The following is a 19,426-nucleotide window of genomic DNA, read 5'->3' as shown; positions in this document are numbered from 1 at the left end:
CTACATTGATACCTTGCATCCCAGTTTTTTTTACAAAGAGCAAGTGCAAAATGATAAGACATTTTTCAAACTAACAAGAGGCTGTTGCATTAAAATGGCTTGTAAAGCAGGAAACCACAGCAGCACTTCAGATATTTTGTCCCCAAATTAAATACTTGCGTTGCTGCCATCAGTTCACCAGCACCACTGATGTCACTAGGGGGTACAAAGGGTGTGGGATCTCACTATCTATGTCTGCAGAAAAAGGGAGAGAAAACAGGGAAGGCAACTAAGTATGAGTGCCTTAGTGAGCCGTACTCCATGATGTGAGCTTGGGAGCATTCGGTGGATATTGTACTGTGTGGTACACCATAAATAGAGCAATGACTGGCTTTACAGCCTGGAAAAAACAGTAAAGAAGTTTCACTTCTTTTTAGGACTGTTCAGTAATCTCAGATTTTTTCAGTACAGTTACCATCTATATAATGCTCATTTCCAAGCCATTTACAGCAAGAGCATGCAATTTTTATGGATTTTGCTCACATGATAAAATACTAGAATCCAATGATTTTCTTTTTTCTAACAGAAGTTGAGTGTACTTGCCAAGTGTGGGCCAAAATTTCCAACTGCTCACTTCCTGTGTGCTTTATGTCTATAAAAAATCCCTGTGCAACACAGTATGGGCCTTATACATGAATACTTTCAGGAAAAAAAAAATCTTTTTGTAGTCTGGTTCTTGGAAGGGAAGTACCAAAATAGTAACAAGCAACCTGATCTGAAGTTCCTGTAGTCTTTTACCCATGGTGCTTGCAAAACTTAATTGCAGCATTCTGGGTTATCAGTCTTAGCACTTCTTCTGTGTGAAATTAGGAGGTGACAGTAAATGCTTGTGTCCATCGTGCAGAATGAAACTGCCTCTTTCATCGAAAAGAAGATGAATGTGCAACAGTTTTCATTAAGTACAGTTACCAGTACCAAAAAGAAATGGTAAAAAGTAGCCCATGAAGGTACACAGCTCAGAACAGACCTCCAGAAGAGTGCAGTAGGTCCTTCTGTGGGGCTGCGTCTTGACGTGGGTGTTCAGAATCCCAGCAAGTTGCCAGTCCCTTCAGGTCTGCAGCTCTTCTCTCTAGAAAACAAAAGAAATTATGCAGCTATTCAAACATTCACGTTGCTGCCTGTTGAACCCTGGAAGGGAATGGCATTTTTTACTGTACTACAGTCACCAAAGGCACGAGGGGGCTACTGGAGCCAGTTCTGCCTTAGGACTGGCAATGCTTGTTGTTCACAAAAATACACCAGCTCCTCAAAATAGATGTGGTCTAATTCCCGTCATATAGCATTGTGAACCTGAGCGAACGCCATCAGCTTCTGTCACCACTTGGGTTCACTGACTGTCAGCATCACATGGGCTGAGACAGGAATAGATGATTCGTAAAGAAATATGGCTATGGGGGAAGGAGGAATATATTAGTGACTGTGCCAGACACTGCATGTGGGACAAGTGCATACAGGGAACTAAGAAAGCTTTGAAGGAGTATATTTTGTTTCCTCTTAGTTGTTCCATTGCTCTTTCTCTCTCTCTCTTTCTTTTCCTTCCTTCCTTCCTTCCTTCCTTCCTTCCTTCCTTCCTTTCTTCCTTCCTTCCTTCCTTCCTTCCTTCCTTCCTTCCTTCCTTCCTTCTTGCTCTCTTGATCTCTCTCTTTCTCTCTCTCTCATTTTTTCCTTTTTTTCATCTGGGCTGGGAACCTTTCACAGTATATCTCAGTAATATATGTAGGTCACTGGCACTCCCATTAGCACTATAAACTTTTTTGCTTCCTTCCCTAGTGGTTGATCATCAGAATGGAGACAGGAGAAATTCTGCTCATAATATTGGAGAAACATCTTGTTAAATGACACCAACTAATTTTCACCACCTAGAGGAAAGCAATGAAAAACTTCCCTTTGCACTTAAGGGAAAAAGCCATTAGCAAAATATTATCATGCTCCTGAAAATCTGTGAGACATAAATGTTTTACTCGTTTTTTAAGCCAGGGAACAGAAGATCAGAAAACACAAATACCTCCTCTTTGATCATGCTCTGCATTAGATGACTGGCCCTGAAAAGTGAGTAATTATAAAGCCAATTTCCAGAAAGAAACCGTTTGATGACTAAATTCCTTATCTTGCAGTTTTGCATCCCTTAGATCAAAATGGATCACTTTCTCCTTGTTGAGTCTTAACTACAAGAGCTAATTTAGAGTGAAGAAAGGAGAAGAACTTCTGAAGAGATCAAATGAATCCCAATCCACAGTGAGCAATAGCAGTTAACAGCAGATCAGGACTGCCATTCCCTTGGTCCTGTTTTCAAAGGTATATTACCTTTACTTTCTTTTGGTTTCTTTCATTGTATTAAAAAGTGTCTGTGCTTCTGTGGTACAACTGAAAGTCCTTTTTATGGGGGATAAATAAATGTTTAATCTGAAGGATGTCTTTGTGAAAAATTGTAACGTTAACCTCTAGCTAAACAAAGATTCAGCTGTATTTTTTTTCCCTTGACTACTTCATTAGATGTGACATTTTCATACAAAATTCTTGCACTTCTCTTGCGTGTGCAAAATATCAGCCATTTCTACAACCTATGGTTTGATGTGGGGGAACACAATGCCAAAGATATGGGGAGGAACAGGGGTGGGGTGACAGGACAGGCATGAGAAATAAAAAAGAAAGAAAGAAAGAGTATCAGAGCTCTTAAAGCTTTGGGCATATTATCTTGCCTTCTCTAGCTTTGTTGTGTGGCAGATGCGCATGTGATAGCATAAACCTTTGTGTGTAATATAGGCTGTGAAAACAGTGTGTGTCATACAGTATATAGACAGAGGACTGAACTTTAACTGTGCATGTAATCTCACGGTGGGTATTTCCTTGTCTGTGAGTGCTTGACATTAGCACTTCAGTTTGAGGAGGAAGTCTAACCTATTTCACATACGAGATGAGGGCAGGAGTGATTCCAGCATGTGGCAGCATGGCAGCACAGCTGGGGCTGAGGGCTGTGCTGCTGCTGCTGCTGGCATAGCCCCAGTGCTGTTCATTCATTCGTTCATTAATTCACTCATTCATTCCAGCAAATTGGGTGCTGGAATAGCAGTGCTGGATCCTCTGCCTGTGAGGACCAGGGTGGAGGAGGATGGGACATACACTTTAATTGGTGATTAGGGTGGTTTTGTCTTGAAGGTAGAATAAAATTTAAGAGCCTGTGCATAGGTGCATACCTGTAAGCTGTGAATCACCTGGGGCAGGTGAAGGTGGCTGTAATGTCCCCCCACTTCCTTCCCTCTGCTTTCCTCTCCTTCCAGCCAACACCCTTCCCCACTCTCCAGTTTATTTCTCCCCCCTCAGCTTCCACAGGACAAATTTGCTCTCAGATCACACATGGCCCTACAGCACCGGTCAGCTATGACAAATAGGAGCTGAACCCTGCATGGCACACATGGAGCAAAGCTACAGCTAGAGATGGAGACAGGGCAAAACCACACCTCCATCTGCTCGTGTATCCAGTCCAGGAAGGAGGTGGTTCGGCTGTAGACGCCTGGCTTGTTCTCTTCTGCACAGCCCACTCCAAAGCTGGTGGTCCCCACCAACTTCCAGATGCTCATATCTTCGCACGCTAAAGGGCCCCCACTATCTCCCTGGAGGACAAAGAATTAAAACAAATGTCAGTGCCCCAGAAAAGGATGGGAATATCTGTTTGGCAGGGTGAGGGGAGAGGCATAGTCCAGTAACTCAAAGTTTCCTATTTCCATTCTGCTCTGGGCCCTAGGATAAGCATATGTTACAGCAGAAATTGGTGACCTTTTAGGGACACTGTTAGATCCTATTTTTCTTTCCCCAGCTAGGATACAGTACAACAGAAACAACATCCAAGCCACCACAACAACAGAAATTAAAAAGGGAATTCAGAAAGAGCCAAAGAGTAGGACCATACACTGAGCATGCTGCCTTTGGGCAGGTCTGCTGGCAACAGCAATGTTCTGGTATTGGGTACCTTGCTGGGGAAGTTGTGCAAACAGGTGTTTCAATGACAACCAGTGCACCTCATGCCTTGGTTTCATCTCGTTCCTCATGTAATTGCGACTAGGTAACTCTGGGAACATGAAGTGCCCCACAGACCTTCCCCTTCATCCACAATTAGCTTGGTGATCCTGCATTACTGTGAGTAGGCATGAGTTATTGACAAGCCTCTGAGTTACTCAAACCCTTTCCTCTTCCCCCTGCCTCTACTTTTTCTAAAGTTGCACACTTTGCTTCTCTTCTGATAAATGTTTTGGCTGCTTTTCACCACAGGGTTTCTGCACCTTGCAGTTCTCCAGAGCTGTTCCCAGTGCAATTCAGTGCAGTGCAGAGGCCATAGCCAGGGCAAAGAAAGGATGGTACCACACTGTAGCACATATGAGGAATTAAAAAATATCTTAAGTAAATTTGGCTTCAGAAGTAGCCGATATGGTCCACAGAAGAAATATAAGAAGGGAATTGTAGCATATGAATGTGTGCACAATCAGTGCTATATATTCATGGTGAATGGAGTAAATGGCACAAGAACAAATGTTTGCCCAAGAAAAGCCTGGGAGTGCCTTCTGATAGCTTATCACTCATGTTTTTCCATCGTTGCTGTTAATGAGCACACTTGCAGTTTGGAAACTTTCATACCTGGCAGGTATCTACCCCTCCCTTTAGGAAACCGGCACAAAGCATTGACGGAGTTATGATCCCACCGTAGACATCCCTGTGATTGCAAATTGCGTTAGAAATCAAGGGAACACCTGCATAATTCATTGTGTCGGATGTATCACCTGTTCAAAAACAGAACAAAACCAAAAGCAAACAAACGAGAGCTCTATCTTTGAAAGTAATCTCTAATTATACACAGAAGGTGTTTTAGTATGTGAAGAACTGGCAAGCAAGGATGAAAGAAATGCAGTTAAAATGACAACATACAAGTAAGGCAACCAGATGTCTCATCACTTACAAATTCCAGTAACTAACGACTGCATAGAGCTGGAAATTATCACAGTATGTAATAAAAAACTGCAAGCCATATGTTTCTGCCTCAAACTAAATAAGCAATGACAATAGTAATCTTAAAAGCTAGTTGGGCACTCTCTTCTATTACTAGTGCATAAATTCGACATCTGCAAATATCTGATTTATTTTGTAAGTATTCACGAGAGTCTGAATGACTTCTTCCAATTTAGAACTTTTTTTATGCTGTAAACCTTGCTTTCTGTTTTCTCCCACCTTTTGCTATTATCTGTAGGTCAGGTAATATTGTTCTTGTTCTCTGAACAACGGGAACATTTTAAATGAGACAAATGAAGAATGAATAGAAAATAATGACCTGAGAATTCAAGCACTTTCAACTGAAAGTGGTTCAATATTTATTATTGACTAACATGACCCGTGAGTCATGCTAAAAATAAAAAAAAATCCCTTTTTGTTGTAACATTATTCACAAATCCAATTTCTTTATCATCCAACCTGCCTGAAAATACATACGTGCTTTCACTGGAAAAAAAAAATGAATGTTTGATTCTTGCCTTCATGCTCCGCTTTCAATGCTTGAAGTTATAAACAACACAGCTAGTTTGATTGAGGTCTCAGTACAACACTCTGGATGGTGCTGCTGTCTATTTGTGGTTTTCATCCTTTTCATAGAGCATGCCCATCCATTCCTTGCGATAAGGGTTTGTACAGCACTTTTACCTCATCTGCCCCCATGTAAAAGAATGAATTCCCATTCTAGGATGACCATAAAATTTAGGAATGTCATCTTCCCCCCTCCCCCCCCCAATATTCCACAAAATTGAATGTTGAACAAGGCTCCAGGCAAATCCTCTATTTACTGTATGTGAGATGTTTTAATGTACTGAAATTAACAGCAGACATTTAAAATACCTCCTTCAACAGTTGCTCCCCATCCTGACACCCAACACATTTTCCCTTCTGGGAACTGTTCACCAAAATTAGGCAGACAAATTGGCTCTATGTGACCTATTTAAAAATAGAGAGAGAGGGAGAGAAGAGAGAACAACTTTTAAATTTAATAAAAGTTACATGACTGAGTAAAACTTTCAGGGTTTGTCTTGCCACGAACTTACTATGAAAACCATCCAGTCCCCACATAAAATAGCTTGGCAGTCCTGTAAGTTTTTTGCTTTGTGGCCAAAGTTTGAAACAATACCTACGCCAGGCCTCATTTGTTTCAAGCAGGAAGTAATAAAGAAGGTGTTGGGATGTCAGTAAAATGATGAATGAGCAAACAAGAAATACACCTTGTAATCAGTTGACAGGCACAACGGAGCCCCCATGGCATGCTGCTATGGCAGCAAAAGGTCCCTCGTGTGGTGGTACAGCACCAAAGGGAGGGAAGATACGACATTATAGTGGGTAATTCCTAGCACTTCAGTTCTCCAGAATGCAATGGTCCCAGCTTCAAGCATCAAGCCCCCACAGTGGAGCCTCCCTGGCTGCCCCTAGCCCCCAGCTCAGGTGCAGAGACTTTGCTGTTCTTGGCAGCCTCACAAACTTGACCCTGAGCAAAATTAAACAACAGTAGCTGAGATTTGAAATAGAATAAATCCAAGCTGAATTTTCATTTAAACTGGATGTTAGAAAGATTTCAAGAGTATTGATTAAGGAATGGACAATCTAGATGTGTCAGAGAGAGCCAGCCTCCCCTTGGTCTTGGTGGGTGATCATTTACATTCACACAATATTATTATTTATAATTTCCATTCACGAGCTGTGTCAGCTATAGGTGGCACTCTGCTGAGTGGTTTTAATTTAAATACATAATTATGTATGAATTGTTTTGACTTCTCTTTGAAATTTAAGTTTGATTTTCTGCTCTGGGTACTGCTGGACCTCCCTGTGCTCACAGGAATAGGGACAGCAAAGACATAAAAATCTCCGTGACGTCCAAAAAAAAATGAGGTGGGGCATTTGTTTTAGATAGGCAAAATAATTTAGAAAGACTAAAGTTAATGTTTGCCCATTATTAAATGCCTTCAGCAAGCCAATACCAGAATGGATTGGAAATTTTCTGCAGCACTTGTGATCACGTTCTCCTTCTGTGTGCCTGGAAATGGAGCACAGAGGAGTTCCTGATGCTGGGGTCAGAGAGGGCTTTCTGCTGCCACGTGAGGCTAGCACCTGCTGGGGTAGATGAGACTTGTCCCATGGCTGGGGACGTGGGAGCACTGGGGACATGGCCATGTCGTTTCAACAGGGATCCCTGCCTTGCCACCACAGCAGCACTCTTAGTACCTCTTTGCTGCTCTTCTCTCATTGCATTTAGAGGATGCACCCAGCTGGCCTGGGTCAGACCTAAGGAATTTCCTTTTCTCTTCTAGGAAAGACCCTGCCCACTCTTAGCTAGAGAGGTGAGAAAGTCAAGTGGAAGCTCGCAGAAAAAGTTACCGTTGAGAACAAGCGGTGCTGCCAGTTTCATCAGTGCTATATCATTTCCCATTGTCTTGGGTTTATAATTTCGATGGTAGATAATTTTTTCCACTGAATATGGGTGAACCTGGGTGTCCTGCTGAGTCACAAAACCAACTTGCACGCTCCATGAGCTCGGCAAGTACAGGCTGAAACAAAGAGGTAAGAGAGGGTGAGAAACCTTCAAGAAAACTCTCATTTTTTCTGCGTGTCTCCTGAGATTACAAACCACATCAATCTCTGCAGGCAAATAACTACAGTCCACTGCACTGGCTTACTGATCTACTAATATTGGCTATGTTTTGCATCTAATTTCAAAAACACAGAAAAGGTGACTAATATTAGCTTCACAGTGGCTTACTGACATGTTGTCTGTGCAACTTCTTACAAATACATGAGAGCTTTGCATTGGTATACCTTGAAGAAAACCGTCTCTCTTTCTATGTGACCCCACAGCTGCTGATGGTACGACCTGGCATGCCTCTGCTCACCCATTAGACAAACTGAATTGGCACTCATGGCAAGGTATTTTCAAGGCAGAGCCTTTCCTTCTCAAAGGTGCCTCTGTCCCCAGCTCACGAGCAGCCCCATTGTTCAGCTGCCAGCATGTGAGTAGCTCCTCTCCTCTTGGCTTCACCCCACCTATGGTATCTGTAAGTGAGTGGTGGTGCCAGGAAAAGGCCCCAGGAACATGGGCTGTATTGCCAGCTCCCATCTCCATCAGCCTTTGAACACATCACAGCCAACTGGGTTGTGGGGGACAAAGCTGGGGACAAAAGTCCTAAAATGCTTAACACCTAAGTAATTGTTTTAATGGCAGCACATGGCTCTAAACAGAATCTAGGAGTGGGATTTGTCTGTTCTGTATCCGCTCTCCACTGGATATAAAAGCACCCCAGAGGACTTGCTTGGAAGAGGGCATCCATGCTGAGGGCACCTAGAACTGGTCAGATGAATCCCATTTTAGTTGCCTAAATGGTTTCAGTGACAGTGCTCTGGGGCTTGTAAGAACTAGAAGAGCTCACCTGCATCACAGGCAGCAAACAAGACTGCAAAACCAGACAATAGCCCTCACTATAAATAAGATAAGATGATGTGTATTACTACACAGCAAAGGGTCTAAACAATTGTTTAGCATCTATTTATACCTCAAAGACCACCTCAAAGTAGCCTTTCAAAGAATACGTGGTAAAGGGCATTAAGCACACTATAACTCTTAACTACAGCTGTTTGATCCTGTCAAATTGAAAAGAGTCTTGTGATTTAGTTTGGATCTTCTGAGTACCAGAGCAGTCAAGTACAAACCTCCCAAGCTATTAATTCATATGCAATATAGAAAAGTTGCTGATCTAGATTCCTAAAGTCTGGCATTTATGTTTTTTAAGCTGGTTTCCCAGGCAGCTGGGAGTACCCAGAATATTTGAAAACTGGGCCCTTTGATTCAAATCACTTTTTGGTGAGACTCTTTTTCATAAGGATTTGCATTAGTGCAAGAAAAAGGAGAGATGGTTTAAATCTTGTGGAGTAACCCTGTGAAATAAGGATAACCCAGTCTCTCCTGCATTTTTTTAAATGAAGATAATAAAGCACAGTGCTTGAGCCCTTTTCTGTAGTGTGCCCAAAGATATACTGCAAGCAGGGTCAGTGGGACACCACGATTCAGGACTTACTCATAGACGCAGTGGGCAGCCGTGACGATCCAGCGAGGGGTGATGACGGACCCTCCGCAGAGGTGGTGCCCGTGAAACTGCAGGCTGACCTGCCAGGGCCACTGACGGGGGGAGGATGCGTTTCCTCCCACAATTCGTGGCCCATAGCTGGCCCGTGTCCCACATGCTGCCAGAAAGCAAAGGTTATGGTTTATGGGGGAAACACAGACACATTTTTTTGTCACCTTGAGCCTTCCTCCTCCCAGTTTTCCCAAGATCAGGTGGTCTTTGCAGCAGGACCATCCTCAGGCCCATCTCCATCCCCATCCCCTACCCTACAGCCCACGTCTTGGTCTGGGGCTGCCCCAGAGGTCTCATCTCCACCCTCCTGTTCCTGCAGCACTGTGCCTGGCATCTGATATGGGACTATGGAGTTCACATCTTCTCTCCTGCAGACATAGTGCTCAGCTGAGCCATGAAACCAACTGCTCTGCCCATGAAATGTATAGGTGCCCAGGAACCCACATAAGCAGGCTGAAGCCTCTCATCTCCCTTGGTGATTTTTTTTTGCTGCTGTTTTTTGACTTTTTGTATTGCAATTTGGGGCAGGGGGGGTTGGAAAAGAGTTGGAATTGTGGTATCAGCCCACTGACCGAACTCACAATCCTTAAATGTCTGCTTCCTATTCTGATTCTCACCAAAATGCTCCTACTGCCTAATACTCCAAATCTGCCCTGCCAGCTTATTCAGCTTCCTGAAATTCTTTGAAACATTATGTAAGAAATTCAATATTTTCTTGGGTGTGAAAAACTGATGTTATTCCCCTTTGTATACAATTCTTCCCACCTCTTGCCCTGCAGTAGATGAAGAAGGACAGATTTATTTTCTTATTTTCACTTTTGCTGATGCTTACCCAAACATTTTAAGATGATTACATTGCCAGAAGTACATTCCTCTCTAAGATGAAGAGACAGTGCAGTATTAGTTACAGTTTAAGAATACCATTTTTTCCTATACAGTTGTATGCACTTAAATATATGTAACCCATATATTAAGAGAGACACAAAGTCATATACTCATCCAATCTACTTAAGACATTTAGCTGGAGTAAGGTAGGAGCTTAGACACCATTGGGAGTCTGCAGATCATATTTTGTCCTGCTGAAGAGTGGTTCACCCTTCTGTGAGGGGAGGCTCATCAGAATGTGATCTGTAGTCTCCTTGGATCCATAGATTGCTTCTCAGAGAAAACTAGCTAAGAAAAGCAAGCAGCTGTCAAGATAAAGAAATGCACCATAAAGGGTTCATATGCCCACTGGGAAGTATCTAGGAATATGTAAACTGAAAGAAACTGCTTTACAGTAGAGAAAGATAAGTGCCTGGTGTCTATCCATTTGCTGTAAAGGAATGATGGGACAACTAGGCTTTTCAAATAGAGCATTATAAAGCCTGTGTTTGAATGTAATGGGCCTTGGATTGGATTTTTAATTAGTATTCCAACTAAACTGCTACTGAACCATGGTCTATGATTCCTGACATCACAAATCATAGCACCACAGTATCAGAGAATATTCTGAGTTGGAAGGGACCCACAAGGATCATTGAGCCCAACTCCTGACTCTACAGAAGACCATACAAAAATCAGATCCTATGTCTGAGAGAATTATCCAACGCTTCTTGACCACTTGCCATGACCACTGACTGCCCTGAGGAGCCTGTCCCGGTGCCTGACCACCCTCTGGGTGCAGAACCTTTCCCTAACCCCCAACCTGAACTGCCTCTGTTGCAGTTTCATTTATGAAGGACTGCATGCCAGAAAAAATAGGCAACAATCTCAAACCATTAGTAGTTCCCTTTCTATTAATTACTCTCTTCCTGTCATTACAGAAACAGCCTGGTTTTCTGCCATTCAACCAAGAAGATGAAGTGTACCTCAGGTTTGTTGCGTTGTGCAGGGACGTCACTTGATCAGCTGATAACCAGTGGCTGAGGGATACAAAATGTCTTTGAAACTGTTTTTCGACTGCAGTCACTGGCAGGTAACCTGAACTCACATAACTGCAAATAAACCATAAACACAGCTCCGTCAGACAGACTTTCAGTAATCCTTCTGAATAATTCAACACTTCTTCTAGTGAAAATCCAGCTCAGCAACCACAGTGACCGGATTCTGACACTTGGTAAAGCAATCCTACCCTCTCCAAGAAGCCCTTTCTGTAACGTGTGTGTACTATTGACATAATCAGGTGCGGAAGTCACACATACTGAGAGGCATTGAACTGATAGAGAGGGTAAATTTTAATTCTAATATTGTGGTAAAGTTCTTGTTGTAACTGCTTGGCACATTTCCTGAAACACTGCATATTGTCTCCTTTTCCTAGAGTTATATTTTTCAGGAGGAAGGATGATTTTTTCTTGTCTGTTGCACTGAGCAATTGAGACGTACCTTATCACAAAGGCAAAAAGAACATATTCAAAGAACCTTTATATTGCAAATATAATATGCAGAAATCAATGTGACACCACCATAACGCAACTCACAGCTCCAAACTCTTTCTCAGTTGTGTGAAAATTTTTTAAAGAAATGGTGCTTTTTTCCAGGAATCAGGTCAGACCATTGAAAACTATTCAGTGATTCTGTGATAACTGCCTCATCAGGTTCTTCCCTAGTGCAAGGTGGACCTAGCTTGGGCCTCAGTAAGGGAAGTGGAAAACATTTCCTAGCAGATTTAATGACACCAATTCTAAATGCAATTTTTCTGCTGAGGAAGTGAAAGAAATGGGAAATGCTCATACATTGTTCAGTGCTTTTCCAACAGGTTGTAGTTAATAGAGAGACGGGTAGGATTCAGGTACCTGCAACCCATAGGGAAGATTTAACCAAATCATTGTAGTTAGCTGTCATCTAGGATTTATAGGAGTAAATGAGGAGTAAAAGTCATTTTTGATGCACAAATATTAAGGACTATTTCCATATCAACCCAAACCTCCTCAAACATAACCAACTAACCCAACCTCCTCAACTGTGTTGTTGAATACTCAACTATTCACAAAGGCGGATTGTTAAGTCACTTTTTCTTTTATAGCCCAGACCAACACAAGGTTTCATTAGAAAGACTGCAAACCTCAGAGTTTGTTCAGAATGTCAGGAAAAGTTTCTTCTGTTTTACATTCATACCTTGAGAAACCCAGGTGTTTGCAGGTAGTATTTCCATACTCTGCTTTCCAGTCATCCGAGCAGACAGTTCGCCAGGATCCAGAGGTGAACACCTGTAGCACCGCTCTCTTGCCACTCAGCCTGACTTTGAGATGCAGAGAAAGAAAACCCTGAGTGAGCTGCAGAGGATTACCACTGGGTACACAACATGTACACAGCCATGCAATGCACCACTGTGGCATCCACATTTCTTGGTTCATGCAGTTTTTACTACTTGTTCTTTTTATCACTTGGATCCTTTGATGGAATTTTCCTATGTTTTCTTTTTTTAAAACAACAACAGCCCCTAGGCTCCCATGGAGGTTTCTGCACCCTTCCCACTGCTGCAATGGGGCTGGAACATCTGAGCTGATGGGCAGGTAGGGGCTGGGGAGAGCAAAGATGCACGGGCTGGGAACCCAGCTCGCAGGGACTGTCTGTGCCCCACTGCCAGCAAGTATTCTTCAGGTGGCTCTTTGTGCCAGCCTGGTGGCAGGAGCTGAGCCACGATGGGGAGATAACACCACTTCAAGCCATGCTGCCTCCTCGACAGCAGGTGCAGGACTCACAATTACAAGTACACTGATGTAAAAGTCAGTTCTGCTATTCCCAAACATTGGGATCCTTTCTCTCTGGCTGTTGGAAACACCACAGTCAGGACAAGGAGGGACAATTTTAAATGCCCTGCAATGCCATAAACCATTACAAAGAGAAATTCGGGTGTGGGGAAATACATTCACGCATGCAACAGCAAATGGTACAGTACTCAGCACACAAAAGCCAGTTTCCACATCCCATAGGACAACAACAGGCTTTTGCAACCTTCACAACTGGCACAGCACAACTGTGTAACAGTGAACGCAGAGAGTGCTGTATATACATATACGCACACTGTAATGCAGTGAAGTATGCCTTGCAAACAGAGGAAGTGCTAGCGGTCAAACAACATCTAGACTTTTAACTGAGAAGTATGCTCAACATGGCAGTAGCAGTGTTCAGCAACCATCACATTTATCCTAAAAGCAGTCTGATTTCTCATAAGCTGTAAATCAATACCCCAAAGAGATCATTCCCCTTAAGTCCTGATCTAGATAATCCATCAGTCTCTATCTTCCTCTGTCTCACTGAAATTCTTTACAACACATATCTCTAAATAATATGCCAAACGCTACAGGAGGAGGTAGGTGGGATTTATAACCAAATCTGAATTACCACATCCGTACTCATCCTCTCCTTCTTTACAGTTGAAGACACCATTGCACCTGGCTGACTTCTGGATACACTTAAAGGATGACCGGCAGCGAAACTTCCCAATGCAGTTGTATTGGACTAGCAAGAATGAAAGAAAACAAGGTGATGAAAACACACTTGGATATTAATTTAGCACTTCTGGCTTTCATTATCTGTAAATATTTCTGTCTTGCTGAGGAAAAGGCAGCTCCTGTTCTCTAGGAACTTCTGAAATACAACCTGAACATTGTCAGTGCTGCTAAACTCATCCATTAGTGATGAAATGCTGGATGAATCGGCCTTGCTGTCTATGCTGGCTCCTTCACAGCTCCCTTACCCCAGTTTACATTCCACTCCAGGGTATGTTTCTGTGTGCCTTGGCTCCTCACCAGCAAAGCAAGAAGACCCTCGCTCATCCCAGCTGCAGATGTGAAGGCACCGCTCTGCCACCTACATATTTGGCACCAGCCCCTGGGCAGGTCACACTTTCCAGCCACAACTGAGCTCATCCTGTTCTCTTTCCTTCATTGAGGTTGTTTGTTGTAGGGGAAAGTTTGGTAATTCTTTGAAACCAAACTTAAAGAAAGTGATTTACAGGACAAAACTATGCACATTACATTAAATTGGTTTCTCAATTCTTAGGTCACCACCTAAGACAAATCAGTGAAATTTGACTGAAGAAAGATTTCTTAGGGCAGCAGGTTCCCTTATGTCCTAAATATTACACCAACCCTCTCATGAATGGTAGATCTATTTTACTCATACATGTAAATAAAATTTAAAGCCATCAAAACAACAAGATTTTTTACTTCAGTAAGCATGCCACGGTTGCAGTTTAATTCAATTCTAAGTAGAAGGCTCATGAAAAATTAAGAATTTGAATGGTTAATCGAGAACTTAATGAATAACTAATTGTACTCACCACCCAGGCCAATGGCAACTGCTAGGATTACTAGAAGGGTTGTAACACAAACATATGGAAGGTATTTTGGGGAGATTAAAACATGGCACATTGAAGGTGGTTCGATATCTCCTAGAAACCAAACAGAGACAACAGATTCTGTGATGTTAAAACAGCTTGAGTTTGCAGTGAAGATTTATCTAACATTCAACTAGATGAAGCTGTAACTGCCCCTTTGCCCTTTGTGATTTGAATCACACTTGTACAGAGCTTGATTGGTCTGTCCTCAATGCCACCAAGAGCGTGAGCTTTCAGTTTTGGTTATCATGAGTTACATCACACTGAGAGCCTTAAAAGTATGCAAACACCTCTCTTGAAAACATGAAACCCTGAAGAAAAATGAAATTCTGACCTGCTTTGTGTAATCAAACCTGTGCGCATGATACTGATATACTTGCTGAAGAATTCAGAACACTCAAATGGGCTAATAAACTCTTTAAGTGGAAATAGCAAAGGATGAACTGGTTTGATGAGGATGAAAGGATGAACTCTCCTTGTTATGACCTTTCCTGTGTGTGACATCTGATTCTTGCCTGTACCAAGTCATGGTCCTGGTGCTCCCTCCAGCCACAGCCCCTTTCAGATGCTGCTCTGACCACTCCGTACTACCTCATGCACCAACTTTGTTCCTCCAGAGTCCTAAAGATTCAAACATGAGCAGGCATACTGGAAAGAAGAGAGGACTAGCTAATAAATAGTATTCAAGACAGGAAGGAAGAAAGTTGCTTTTGGACTTTGAAGCAAGGTTAATTGAAAATGGTAGGAAAAAAATAGTTGCAAAAATAGGACCTCCAAATTATAAGATAGCTTGAAAAATGTGGGAAAAGGTGATATGGCCAAGGTTTTTCTATAAAGAAAAGGAGAGAACTAAGTAATGGCTCAAGGCTGAGATTGAGTTTTCAGGAAAAAATATGTTAAAAGTTAAAATAGACACCAACATCTAAAGTTAAAATAGACACCAACAGTAATTGCCGAATACATCTCATGAGCAGGTCCTGCTCGCTGTTCACCTCCATAATTGACCTCAACTTAGCAGCATTGTGAATCAGGAAGAGAACAGATTACAATGAAAATAATGAAAGGTTCACTTGTGTGTAATGTATTCTGATATTCAAAGTGCAAACTATGGGAAAATAGCACACACAGCTCTCTCATCTGTACACACAAGTACACAAAAGAGATGGCAGAACCTTTTCTTCAATTTTATTTTATGCAGCTCTTCACCCACTTATTCTTCAAGCTTTGAGTCTGAGATAAGCAGAAACTTAAAATCAGTCAAGGATGATGAGTGTCTCCCAGTGGTTATAGAATCGCAAGTAAATCCCAGCCTACCCAGCCCCTCCCAGCAGCAGCTGAATAGCTGTTTTTGACGATGGAGTTGGTACGTAGTATGCAAAAAATTTTAGATAATTGTATTAGCTATGTACTGTAAAATTAAATTGTTTCATCTTCACCCTTGATGTTCATCCTGCCTCTGTTGAAGTTACTGGGTATTTTTGCTGTGAAACCTATGGGAAGTAGCAAACACTGGTGTTATTCCTCCAAGGCCAATACATTGTATATTCGGGTTTTGTAATGGTCTTGATTTCCAAGTTGATAAAATTTCAAATAATCCACTGAAAATCATGTCAGAAAAGTGTGGGCAAATATTTTCTATGTGGCTGAAGTGTTTGAATAATCTGGCTGTGAAAAACACTTGTGCATGCAAGCAGACACAAGATGTCATCACCTGCTAATACGGTGGCAAATCTCACAGCTGGGGGAGTGAGGTTGTGTTTCTTCCTCTAAGTAATTGCTTTCTCTGAATGAGTGTGCAAGCGTAGTTTTGCAAGGCTACATTAGCTGTTCAGATTACAAAGGTAACAAAGCTATGCCGTGTCCCTACCAGATCCATCTGCACTGGGGTCAACTCTCACTTGTATGCTGAAAAATCTTTTGAAGGAAAAGTGAATTTCTGGTACTGGAGGTTCATCTTCTGCAACAGAGATGATTTCAAGACTTCCAGTAGTGGGATTTGTCTCTTGTGCCTGGACCAACAGGAGAAGAAAAGAAAAAAAAAGACAATTTTTAAGCATTTTTTTCTATCACCCTAAAAAAATTGATGGCCTCCTCATTATAAGAAGGAATATTTAGGTTTTTTTCATGCTTTCTTTGTTAATTTTTTTTTGAATGTAAAAATACAAAGTGAATCCAGGGAGACACTTTCAAGAATGCTGTTTTTGCCCAAAATAAATCACTTCATAAAATTTTATGTACTCCATGAGAGAAGCTCTTATAATTAATTAACCAGCAAACCACTGAATTTAAATTATTTTCAAGTTCATCTAAGCACTGTAGCTAATTTAAATAACTTATACTGGAGATGTCTTCCCTTAAATTTCAATATATTCCCTGTGAGGTGCTCCTTAATCACAATCAGAAACAAGAGAAAGATGGAAAAGCACATGACACCTGTACAGCACCTGTCAGCAACCTCATGCATGGGCCTACTGAATTTTACCCGAGAAAACATTTGATCACCTACTACACACTGAAAAAATGATTAAAATGGGCTACATGAGAACTTACGGTAAATAGTTTTGAAGTTCTAATTTCTGGCTCCAGTTCTGAACACTATCAGTGACAAATGTTTTTGAACTCACAATAGTGTGATATAGGTCCAGGCTTGCTAAAGACAGTGGAGTTGGTAAGCTGTAAAAGTGCTATAGGTGCTTGCAAAGTCAGTCCCAGAAAATGTTTACAGTGACACATTTTAGGCAAAGTATATGCGTTTTGTTGGTGACACAAATCTTTAATCACCTGGAATGTCTTTTCACCTTTCAGCAAACCACTGCAATAAGGTTTCTACACTTTCATTTGATAAATTTCACTGTATATTTCAATGGACATAAATTAAGTTTTCCATATAAACCATTAGCTTTAAGGCAGAGAAAAGGACAGCTTGCTGTGCATGATTTTTAAATATTTAAAAAACTTGTCACTGGTGCATAAGTTGTTCATCTGGAAGTAGAGCAACATTGAGAAGTACACTACATGAGAGCAAAACACAGATGTGTCACTTATTTAGAGGACATCACGCCCTCCCAAAGCTTCACTCACCTCTTCCTGAGAAGCCATAGTTTAAAGCAAAACTGTTTTCTCTCTTCATTATCAAAAGAAGCCGAAAGGAAGTCCCACGCTTGCTAAGCCAGTCTCCTCTGGAAAGGTCTCCCCCAGGCTGCCCATTCAGTCACTGATCAGATGCAGCATTGTGGAGGCAGCCTGTGAAACCCAACCCGGGGACGGGTATCAGGTAGCCCTGGATGGCACGGCTATGGAAAGGGGGTGATAAAAATTCAGCATGTGTTTTAATCAGTGAAAGAGTGTAAGGTAATATTGCAGTATTTGCAAACCTTTCTGTAACCTCCCAAGCAAAGAAACACCACAGAAATTAAACCACACCAGCTTGGGCTTGATCATCTTTTATCAGAAATCGTGCAGCTGAGGAGTCTGCCCACAGCCCTCAGTGGCAGGAGGCAGAAGCACCAGGTGCTTCTTCTCATCCACAAACAAGGTCCTTGGGCAGATGCTGCTCCTCTTTCACTTCTTTTACCCTTTTTTTTTTTTTTTTTTTTTTTTTTTTTTTGTGCACTCATGGCAAAGAGAGCATTTTAAGAGGGGTTAATTAAATATTGTACAATGTTTTGGAAGTACTTTGCTAGCTGTAACTCATTCCTAAAAACGGTGTGCCCGTACTGATACTGTTATATCAACTTGTAGTCCAAGATTTAGAAAATGAAAATGTATGTTGAGATTCACAAAATACCCAAGAGAAGTCCAAATATGGCTTGAGGTATTTTACTAAATAAAGAGAGGTGACTGAGGGGAGGGTGGAGGGAAGATGGGGGAGGAGACATGAAGCAAAAGTCCACAGTAGTATACAGGAAACAGGACTCCTGAGAGGCCAGGGAATAAATGAAGGTTTTCCATGAAAACATCCAGCTCCTGGAGCTTGTCTGCAGTGAGGGAAGCCAGTCAATCCCTTTGCTGTGCATGATGGAAGCTGGCACTCCCAAAGGACAGGGCACTGCATCACCTTCCTATTAACCATTCGCCCCCAGACCATGGCATCAAAAGCCTCTCCGCATCTCTTAAGCCACTTTCACTGTAGCTGTGTAAGAAAGTAAATTAGGATGTATAGAGAAGGCTGTGTGAGGGCTTGTTCTGTGAGCCCAGCAGCTGTGGTGACTCCTTCATTCCCATCCGCCCCGGGAAGAGGCTGTACCCTCAGCAGGGACAGCCCAAGCCAGGGAAAGCTGCCTCTGGCCATTTCACCTGCTCTGACCACACTGTGAGACCCAAGGATCCACCAGCACCACTCCGTGAGGGCTCCTGTGGTGGCATCGGCACCACCAGGAAGGACAGGCTTCTGCCTGCTGCATCTCAGGACCAGATCCTGCATCTAGGTGGGACACTGGGTTTGGCTTTGCACAGTTGGCCAGCTTGTGGCCTTTGGCTGAGAACGCAAGGGGATCCACGTACAGGAGAGGCTGGTGAACATGAATGTTGAGCCCGAGGAATGAGTTCAGCCTACAAACTAACTTACATGCCACCGGACATCCCCTCTCACCTCCCTCCCTCTGCGGTAGAAGCTCAGGTGGGTTTCTTGGCTTCAGGAAGATAAATTAAAATGAAGGGCTGAGAGATCCTGTGTCAAAACCTTCAGTCAGTCCACCCTGTCTGTGGTGTTTGCCCCTGGACTGCTAGTCATGTTCTGCTAGGGCAGACGGGACCAGCCTGCAGATACTTTCTGCTCTTTTAGCTACCCTAAAACAAAAACTCATAGGTGCACATGCTACGAAAACAGGATGTCAGCTTTTGTCAGAAAAGATCACAAGAGGTTTGAGGTTTTTATCTTTTTCTTAGCTGCCTCTTTCTCTTTCTCTCTCTCTCT

General features: G+C 42.4%; 1 protein-coding gene across 1 annotated transcript; it reads right to left on the bottom strand.

Moving 5' to 3' along the window:
- Nucleotides 1-720: 720 nt before the first annotated feature.
- TMPRSS3 (transmembrane serine protease 3) lies at nt 721-17,610 on the bottom strand (the record flags this gene model as incomplete). The annotated part of the gene is made up of 13 exons (XM_082751995.1): nt 721-1,108; nt 3,498-3,650; nt 4,669-4,811; nt 5,914-6,009; nt 7,438-7,607; nt 9,129-9,294; nt 10,021-10,064; nt 11,039-11,164; nt 12,285-12,408; nt 13,515-13,631; nt 14,455-14,565; nt 16,379-16,520; nt 17,593-17,610. The coding sequence occupies 13 exons, from the start codon at nt 17,608-17,610 to the stop codon at nt 1,088-1,090; spliced, it is 1,431 nt and encodes a 476-aa protein (XP_082608121.1). The 3' UTR covers nt 721-1,087.
- Between the last annotated feature and the right edge of the window lie 1,816 nt (nt 17,611-19,426).

The sequence above is a fragment of the Aythya marila genome, assembly GCF_965140915.1.
Source record: "Aythya marila genome assembly, chromosome: 1".
Taxonomy (NCBI): Eukaryota; Metazoa; Chordata; class Aves; order Anseriformes; family Anatidae; genus Aythya; species Aythya marila.
The sequence above is the reverse complement of the archived record's forward strand: the minus strand, read 5'-3'. Positions and strand labels throughout refer to the sequence as shown.